Source organism: Melanotaenia boesemani, chromosome 19, assembly GCF_017639745.1.
Source record: "Melanotaenia boesemani isolate fMelBoe1 chromosome 19, fMelBoe1.pri, whole genome shotgun sequence".
Classification (NCBI taxonomy): Eukaryota; Metazoa; Chordata; class Actinopteri; order Atheriniformes; family Melanotaeniidae; genus Melanotaenia; species Melanotaenia boesemani.
In genome coordinates this window covers 1,503,067-1,512,945 of record NC_055700.1, presented here as the reverse complement: position 1 = coordinate 1,512,945, position 9,879 = coordinate 1,503,067, and the positions used below count along the sequence as shown (strand labels likewise).

Sequence of the window (9,879 nt, the reverse complement as noted above, 5' to 3'; positions counted from 1 at the left end):
CCGCCTTCATCCTCCTCCCTTCTTCATCCTCCTCCCGTCTTCATCCTCCTCCCGTCTTCATCCTCCTCCCGCCTTCATCCTCCTCCCGTCTTCATCCTCCTCTCATCTTCATCCTCCATCCATCTTCATCCTCCTGAATAATCCATGACAGCAGCTGTTGCGTAACACTGACAGACTGATGACCTGAATGTGGTTATTATGTAAACTGGGGCTTTTCCTGCTCTAACGATGATGATGATGGTGTTTCCTCTGCATCCCTTCATCCTCCTCTCTTCTTACCCTGATGCTCCATCACTCTGGACCAGGGTAGATCTGGAGTCATCAGACCACATGGATCCAGAGTCCAGTCTTTATGCTCCCTAGCAACCTGAAGCCTTTTTCTCCGGTTAACCTCACTGGTTGGTGGTTTTCTTCTGGCTCCACAGCTGTTCAGTCCCTTCAGTTCCTTCATTGTTCATGTGGAAATGTTCTAACTTTCACTATTAAACATGGTCCTGAGCTCTACTGCTGTTTTTCTTCCATCTGCTTCCACCAAACGTTGAACCATCATTCAGGATGTTGTTCTTCCTGGAAGACGATGGTTCCCTCCATCCTTCCAGGTTTAATGATGGTTGGACATTTCTGAACCTGGTTCTAGTTTCTGCTTCTCCTGCGAGGTTTTCTCTGCTTGATGATCTGGTTCTTCTGGACCAGACCAGCATCTCCACGACCGCGGATGTGTCTTGTTTCAGACACGAGAAGCTGCTCGTTGCATCGGTTGCAGTTAAATAACTTGCAGCTGGAAAACTATCCCTGCAGGAATCATCCAATAGGAAGCTCCCGTAGCCAGGCAGTGAATTTTAACTCCCCCAGTTTTTCTTTTCCTATAAAAGTCGTCAAACATGTCGACCAGAATAAACTTTTCCAAAAGCTCAGAGTATAATTTTCTAGTTTCATGCAGTCATTTGTTCTTCAGCTACATCCATCCACGTTGTACACCGCTCGATCCAGCTCCGCTTCACAGGGACGCATCTGTCCCAGCAGGTAGCAGGTGGGCAGCAGGTCCACCTGGACCAAGAGAGGCAAACGGGCAGAGTTCAGACATGCATGTCTGTGGAGGAGGAAGGAAGCTGGAACGTGCTCCCTCCCCCCAGCCGAGGCTCCAACCAGCGAGCTTCTGCTGTGTTGAGGCATTTTGCAGAATAATCTGAGATTTTCTGTCTGAATGTTGAGACATGTCGTTTCTCAAATGATCTCTGACACGTTTCACATGAAGCAGCCTCAGAACCAGCAGGAGTCTTTATTCAGTCATGTGACTCAGTCACATGACCAGGCTCGTGGTCAGGGAGCTGCAGGAAAGCCGTCTGATCGTTTAATAAAGGTGCAGCGTGTAAAACACAGAAACATGTAACCAGTCATTAAAAACAGTTTCTACTGGTATCTAATAACTTTACTAAAATAAATATTTTATTCTCTCACAATTAAGCATTTCTATCACCTGACGGCTCCACCCACACGTTTTTATTATAAACTTACATTTTCTCAAACGTCTTAAAGGTGTATTAATGACACCTGAAATGGTCTGGCTCATATAATTTAGCCTGGTTAATCTATTTTAGCCTGGCTTGAGTATTTTAACCTGTTTAATCTGTTTTAGCCTGGCTCTTCTGTTTTAGCCTGGCTTGTCTGTTTTAGCCCGGCTTGTCTGTTTTAGCCTGGCTCTTCTGTTTTAGCCTGGTTCGAGTATTTTAGCCTGGCTTACTGTAACTGGGACAATCATGTGGCTGAAAATAATAATCTGCTTTCCAGAGCAGCATGTTTGTGTACTTTTCTGTACCAAGTAAATAAGAGTTTCATTTTTATTATCATCCTGCTGAAGATGGGTCAAGTATCTTTTATTTTGAAACACCTTGAGTGGCATCCTGTTGTGCTGCTCTGGGGAGTTTCTGGCAGGTGAACATCATACACCTGTAACAGTCTGGAAGATGCAGGGAGCAAAAGATGCTTCAGATTCGGACATTTTCTGAGGACTCTGAAGTGGTTCTTTAAGTATCATGCAGCCCACCAGGTATTTTTCTTTGTCTGCATTTTACTTTGGTAAAAGGATTTTTACAAGCCCTTGTTTTTATGTTAAACTGCTGTTGTTGTTTTTTTTTTTGTTGTTGTTGTTGTTTGTTTGTTTCACGCGTATCATCATTCCCGGAAAATCCAAAAATGGTGGAGCTGAGAGGGGGGCTGTGAAGGAAGGTGGGGGTGGATGATTGACACCCCATCAAACCCTGAGCCTCTAGCTAAAAGCTAACCCACAGCTAACGCTAGCTAACCAGCTAATGAAGGTAGATGGGCTAAAGCTAAGGCGCACTGTTAACCTGCTAAAAACCCCAGGTTGTGCTACACCAGGGGTGCCCAAGTCCGGTCCTCGAGATCTACCATCCTGCAACGTTTAGCTGCAATCCTTCTCCAACTGAATCAGATGTCATCTGCATGTCGTTCAGCTCTGCAGAGGCCTGGTAACGAGTCATTTGATTCAGGTGTTGGAGAAGGGCTGCAGGTAAAAGTTGCAGGATGGTAGATCTCGAGGACCGGACTTGTGTACCCCTGCGATACACTCTCGCTTCTTGCTGCGGATATTGGATACCTGTCAATCAAAAGGACACGCCCCTAATTATGTCAAATTTCAAGATTAAATAACATCCAAACGGATGAGTTAGCAAAAAAATTCACCCCCTCACAGTTGTCATGAAAGTAAACTTGACCTTTTAATCCTAAAATGGATTTTTGTACCAGGCTTCAAACATGTTTATTTCTGCTGTGAATTTGGTCTTTTTAACATGGGAGTCTATGGAGATTTACTCTGTTTTGGAGCCCCCTGGTGGATGAGGGGGGAACTGCAGTTTTTTGCCGCTTGGATAAACCAGGAAGCTGCTGGTTCATCTGTGTCTACCTGTGCTTCTGGGGACTTACAGAGAAACAAAGCCCCAGAAAGATGCTTCCACATTTCTTATTGACAAAATAAAAAGATTTTCAATGATGCTTGAACGTGTGGTTTTAAGATTTCTAAACTATGATAAGAAGTTGTATTTATGATCAACTTGTTGATCTTTCTGACCAAATAGTTTTTACATGAGTGAAATTTCTCTTAACAAAAGTTGCGTTTTTCATTTTACTAAATGTTTGTAACGTACATTAATGCTATTAAACCCATTTACAGCAACAAGAAAATCTTATAATTTGGCTCCTTGTGGTTCTTGCTATTAATGTGCTTAGTTTTCTTTCTTTGTGGTCCCTAGTTTCTAGTTTTTATGTCTCATTTGTTCTTTTCTGATAATGATTTTTATTCTTTTATATTTGTTTTCTTCTGTTGTTAAATTTCTAATTTGTTGCTAATTGTTTTGTATAAGTTTATAAAATTTAAATACATGGCAGCTGCCACCATGTTTACTACGGTGTCTCTGAATGGACAAAAAACGGAAGTTTTAAAAACGCATCAGTGGCTGCTGTGCTATACCCATCTTAACCACTAGATGGCAGAACTTCTACACCCTGCACCATTAAGCGTTCAGCTTAGTTTGTTCCCGTTTTGGAGATTTTATTTAAAATAAATTTAAAATGTGAAACAGTAGAAACATCTTCTCCTAGAACCATCGTTCCAGTTTTATTAGAGAAAATCTTATTTTAGCCGAAACAGCAACATTATTTTCTTTTCATTATAAAAATTGATCTTTTTATTTAATGTTTCTAATCAGTAGATTCTAATAGAATCACAGGTACCTCCGTTTTTAATTTCACATAATCAACCCCCGTCATGATGGACCCCCCAGGACGGATCAGGCTGAACCTGCAGCAGTAGTCGGGGGGCTTGAGGGGCCCTGGTGTCTGAGCAGCTGTGACCGGCCCTGCCCTCTCTCTGGCTGGGGTATTTCTCCGTGGGGCTGTGGGAGCTCACTGACAGCTGTAGAGCGGAACGTGACAGGTCCTCGCGCCCTGAGTCTGCTTTTATCCGGTGTGATGCCCCCGCGTGGAGCAGGTTGCGTAACCGCGTCAGCAGAGCAGTAGCCCGGCTGTCGGAGCTCTGAGACCGGGATGGAGCGGAGCGAAGCGGGCCAGAATGAGCCCACGATGTGGAAGCAGCTCCAAGCCAAAGCCAAGCCGCTGCTCAGCCCCAAGCTGGGGGTCCGGGATCCCAAGCTGGAGGCCCGGGACCCCGAAGACAAGAAGGAGCGGGGCATGTGGATGTTCAGGAAGATGAAGCGGAAGGAGACCGCCGTCCTGGACCGGGTCATCTCCTCGTCGCAGCCCGACCTGCTCTTCTCCTCGGAGGAGGTGGAGGCGCGAGATTCTCCGCTCTGCGGCAAGGCGGCGGGGAGCGGCTCCGCGCCGCTCCGGGTGAAGCTGCACTCCTCCGTGAAGCGTAAATCCACCAGCATGAACAAACCCACGGTGGCCCTGCTGGTGCAGTCCCACCACAAGAGCGCCTCACTGGGGTCTGCGTGTTTGGAGAATCTGGTCGACCCCCCGAGCGGCAGCAGCGACGCGGCAGCGTCCGCCGCTGCAGCGGCAGAGGCGCAGGAGAGCAGAACCGACCCACCGGTGAGTCCTCGTGGGTGTCTGGCTCACAGGTGTGTGTGTGTGTGTGTGTGTGTGTGTGTGTGTGTGTGTGTGTGTGTGTGTGTGTGTGTGTGTGTGTGTGTGTGTGTGTGTCAGTTTAGAGTTTAGATGCATGATTGTGCGCGCGAACGCGTCTGTGTGTTACAGGTGAAAGCTCACGTGTCACCAGGAAACGCAACAGACCTGCATCCCAGTTTAATTTCTGGGTCAGTCATGGAGTAAAAATAAAGAATTTATTGTTTATTTCCGGCTCTTTGAGGTGTGTGTGTGTGTGTGTGTGGGGGGGGGGGGGGGGGGGGGGGGGGGGGGGGGTTAGCTTTCTCAGCTTCCTGAATGATGCGTTCAGGAAAACATGAAAACAGGAAGCACACAATGTTGAAAGTTGTTCACATGGTGGATTCAATCAGTTCTTCATTTCATCGTTTAAAAGACTTTTTATGTTTCCCAACTACTTTGGACTGAAAATAACTTGTTAATAGTACTACAGATGTAGTAATATAATACTATGATAACGGTTACATGAGAAGAGTTTTACTGGCTCTTTATAATTTTATTTCTTCATCACTTTATACTTTTATTGAACTGGATTTATGTTTTCTTTGATTATAGTGAACATGTGATTATTTGGAACAAGTCATATGTGGCTTCTCTCAGAAACAATCAGCTGGTTATTAAATGATCTGCAGGCCTGTCAGACATCATTTCCATCGGCTTCGTCTGCGGCTGGAACGACGGCCAACTTTAGGGGTTGATCGGGTTACTGGGGGGAAAACTTTTCTTCTTTGGATCTTCTACAAGTCTGATGTGGATTTATTTCAGCTTTGTTCTTGGAGGTTTTTAATCAGCTGCTGCTGTTTGGTTCAGTGTGAGTCAACAGGAAGGATCTTCCTCTCTGATTCCCGTCCTTTCCGAGTCTCTTCATCCCGATGAAGATGTGAGATGATGGTGGTGATCCCTCCACCTCAGGTCCACTGATGGAGGCCGGTTTGTGTCTCTGTCCTCCTGGTAAAATCAGCTGTGTGTGTTTGGCTGTTTGTCGTCTGACTATTGAAAGGAATAAAGTTGGAGCTATTTGAAGTGAAGAGATAACAACCATCATGATGAGGTGGAGTGAGACGGACGGAGCAGCTCCTGGAGGAAATCCTGCAGCTGATCTCACAGAGGTTTTTATGTGAGAATCTGAGGCTGAAAAAAAACGAGGCGTCCAGGAAGAAAGACGGAGCCGACTAGTAACCACTTCCTGTTTGGATGCTGTCCGTGTTGGTTCCAGTAAACCGGAGATTTCTCAGCTCGTAGTTTTGTTTGCACACAGATAATGTGCAGCTGGGATCTGACGTGTGCAGACAGGCCTGGAAATTCCTCCAGAGACCCAAACCGAGGCCAGGAGCTTCCACAGGAATGCAGGAATCAGCCTCCAAGAAGCTGCAGCAGCTTGTTGTGGAAGTGGAAGGTGTCATCAGGAGGGAAAACTGGAGTAAACGGAGGGTTCAACGTGGTGAAGGCTGAAGCTGAAGCTGCAGGAAGAGGACAGGTCCTCAGAAATAAACCTGCAGACGAACTTCTTTATTTATTAAAAACACAGACATCTTTTCCCCACCAGACACCCTAAAATACAACTAGGAGGATTCTTTACGAAGGTTCATGAATAAAGAACCAAACAGAACCAGGAAGTGAGGTCATTCCTGAGCTTTGGGTTCTGATGATCTCTGACAGCGGTGTCATGTGATCCTGAACCCACTCTGACACCAAGCCGGAAGCTTGTTGATCCTCATGATGAATAAACAGGAGACATTTCTGTCTGATGGAGGATCCGTGTGATGGTTCTGTTATGTTGAAGATGAGGTTCAGGTACCAGTAAACATCCCGTCTTCTCTCAGATGGTTGAAGGAGGAGAGATCGGAGGACGACCTGGTCTAGTTTCCTCCAGATGTTCCCTCAGCTCATCATCACATCTGCACTTTTCTTCTCAGACGTCATCCTTCCTGCTCCAAACACAGAAGAGATCATGTTTGTTTGTTCGTTTGTTCGTTCGTTCGTTCATTCAGTCGTTCGTTCATTCAGTCGTTTGTTCGTTCAGTCGTTCGTTCGTTCGTTCATTCAGTTGTTCGTTCACACAAATTCTACAACAAAACATGAAAAAACACCTAAAACAACCAACTTTGTATAAAATCAAGAATGAATGAATGAATAACGAACGAATGAACGAACAAATGAATGAATGAATAACGAACGAACGAATGAACGAACGAATGAATGAATGAAGAATGAACGAACGAATGAATGAATGAATAACGAACAAATGAACAAATGAACAAATGAATGAATGAATAACGAACGAATGAACGAACGAATGAATGATGCTTGTAGAGAGTCACCACGTTTATGTGTGAACTTTGACTCGTTCAGTTCAGAGCTGTTCTGGAGCTTTTAGTTTTTCCTCCGGGGACCAAAAACTTCCATCTGGAGGGAAGAAGCTGGAAGTCGCGGTGTAAGGGATCCATCATCCAGGATGTTTCAGGGATTCTGCTAAAAGTTGTGATGAAAGCACCAAATAACCATTTGGTTTAAGTTTGTCCTCATGAAACCAGAGAAAAAGATAAAACATCATTATGGTTCGTCAGTGAGAAAACAAGGTTTCCTCTCGCTTCACTGGGCTTGAAGGTCAGGTTTTTATCGCTGACAGTCCCAGGTATCGGTAGGATTCCACCTCCATGGTCAGGTCTTTGATTAAATAGACTGGGTGGGACTTTTCCTTCTGAAATCAATGTTTTTAAAATGTTAGGATGGAGGAAAAACTCCTCCTCCACCCGTTCATGCTCAGATCTGAGGATCTAAACACGAACCACCCCGCTCCTACAGAAACGAGTTCATGGTCTTTGCATCATTTTATGTGTTGATGATCGTGGAGCATGGCTTGAATTCCACTCTGAGATTTCTCCTGAATCTGTTCCCAGCAGCCTGCTCTGTAGGACCAAACTTCTTCATGATTGGTCATTGAGAAACATTTGTTGATGATTCTCTGATGGAGTTTTGGACCAAAGTGGTGAGCCTCGAGCCATCCCGATTGGAAAGACTAAACTTTTGGTGGATCCTGCTTTAATACCCAATCCTGGCACCCTCACTGATCACCAGCTCCAGGTAATCTGCTGGTTGGAGAATCTTCCAGAACTTTTACTGACTGATGCTTTCCTCATTACCTTTTAGGAAAATTTCTCATCTTCTCTGAAACGGTCGTTTTTGTAAATGGTGAAGTTAGTCCATGATTCCAGATACAAAACCAGTTTATAGAAACTTCCAGAGAGAATTTCTGTAGATGTTGTGATTCTCACGCCTGCACCAAGCCGTTCAGACACCACCTGCTTCTCACAGAGATAACAGCGACCTTGAGCACAGAAGTTTTCCTTCTCCACCTTCTGGATCTCCCTCCCTCCTCCCAGCCCCTGTAGATAAAAGTATGACACGTCCTCTGTTAGAGCTCCTTCTGATGTTCCTGGGACACGATGAGCGACTCCATCCCATCAGGAATCTTGGTAAGTTATTTTCCGCCACAGATTAGGTCATTTTCCTGTTCAACGTCCCAGTCGGACTGAATAACTTCTGTAAGCCGTGTTTAGGAAGCAGCATCACGTCTGTACTTCCGGGCTGGCAGGATGCTTCTCACGCCGCTTTCAGTCTTTAATCCTCTGGAGGTGGATTAAAGCTCAGAGCTTCCTCTCTTCCTCCTCTCATTCTAACCTCCTCAGAGTCTCTGCCTCTCATGTTTCCCACATAGTCATTCAGCTTTGACAGAAACCTTCCTCTCTGTCCTCCGTCCACCTTCTCCTGCGTCTCTGGAGTCTTCCTCAGTGTCCAACCCGACCCTGGATCTCCTGACCAGCGAGGCTCCGGTGGCTCAGCGCCGTCTATCGATCCAAAGGTTACTCCGCTGTGCCCCTGGAGATGAATCCTTCTCCCTCGCCTCCTCATGTGGACGGATGCTGTCGGTGAGCTCATTCTGCCCGGCGGCACCAGGGATTGATTTATGTCCTCTGATAGATGTTTATAAAGATCTAACCAAAAACTGGTTTGGTTGCAAATCTACTAAGTAAAAACCAGGAACCTGAAGGAGACATCTATCAGTGAAGGATAGTTTAAAGGTAACATACGTCTCTGCAACATGATTGATTTTATAGGATCCATCAGATCAATCAGCAGCTCAGATGAGACCCAATCGAAGCTCATCTCCGTCCTGAGTGAGATGATGAAGGCAGCAGAGATCCAGATGTTTGGCTCTGGAAATATTACAGTTTATGTTTAATGTTCTACACTTAAATCTCCAAGCTGGAGCTTTTAATCCCAGTATAAACCAGTCTGTAGCAGCTTTTAATCCCAGTATAAACCAGTCTGTAGCAGCTTTTAATCCCAGTATAAACCAGTCTGTAGCAGCTTTTAATCCCAGTATAAACCAGTCTGTAGCAACTTTTAATCCCAGTATAAACCAGTCTGTAGCAGCTTTTAATCCCAGTATAAACCAGTCTGTAGCAGCTTTTAATCCCAGTATGAACCAGTCTGTAGCAGCTTTTAATCGCAGTATAAACCAGTCTGTAGCAGCTTTTAATCCCAGTATAAACCAGTCTGTAGCAGCTTTTAATCCCAGTATAAACCAGTCTGTAGCAGCTTTTAATCCCAGTATAAACCAGTGTGTAACAGCTTTTAATCCCAGTATAAACCAGTCTGTAGCAACTTTTAATCCCAGTATAAACCAGTCTGTAGCAGCTTTTAATCCCAGTATAAACCAGTCTGTAGCAGCTTTTAATCCCAGTATAAACCAGTCTGTAACAGCTTTTAATCCCAGTATAAACCAGTCTGTAGCAGCTTTTAATTCCAGTATAAACCAGTCTGTAGCAGCTTTTAATCCCAGTATGAACCAGTCTGTAGCAACTTTTAATCCCAGTATAAACCAGTCTGTAGCAGCTTTTAATCCCAGTATAAACCAGTCTGTAGCAGCTTTTAATCCCAGTATAAACCAGTCTGTAGCAGCTTTTAATCCCAGTATGAACCAGTCTGTAGCAGCTTTTAATCGCAGTATAAACCAGTCTGTAGCAGCTTTTAATCCCAGTATAAACCAGTCTGTAGCAGCTTTTAATCCCAGTATAAACCAGTCTGTAGCAGCTTTTAATTCCAGTATAAACCAGTCTGTAGCAGCTTTTAATCCCAGTATGAACCAGTCTGTAGCAACTTTTAATCCCAGTATAAACCAGTCTGTAGCAGCTTTTAATCCCAGTATAAACCAGTCTGTAGCAGCTTTTAATC

General features: G+C 44.8%; 1 protein-coding gene across 8 annotated transcripts in view; it reads left to right on the top strand.

Moving 5' to 3' along the window:
- The first annotated feature begins 3,958 nt into the window (after positions 1 to 3,958).
- LOC121630079 (multiple C2 and transmembrane domain-containing protein 1-like) overlaps positions 3,959 to 9,879 on the top strand; it is a 39,344-nt gene continuing 33,423 nt past the window's right edge. For 6 of the 8 annotated variants that reach the window (XM_041970137.1, XM_041970136.1, XM_041970135.1 and 3 more), the window contains exon 1: positions 3,960 to 4,569. In XM_041970137.1, coding sequence (XP_041826071.1) covers positions 4,063 to 4,569 — 507 coding nt within the window. In that variant the 5' untranslated portion in view covers positions 3,960 to 4,062. Of the gene's footprint in view, positions 4,570 to 7,685; positions 8,118 to 9,879 lie in introns of those variants that run through there. The other 2 variants (XM_041970131.1, XM_041970139.1) reach the window with 2 other exon arrangements.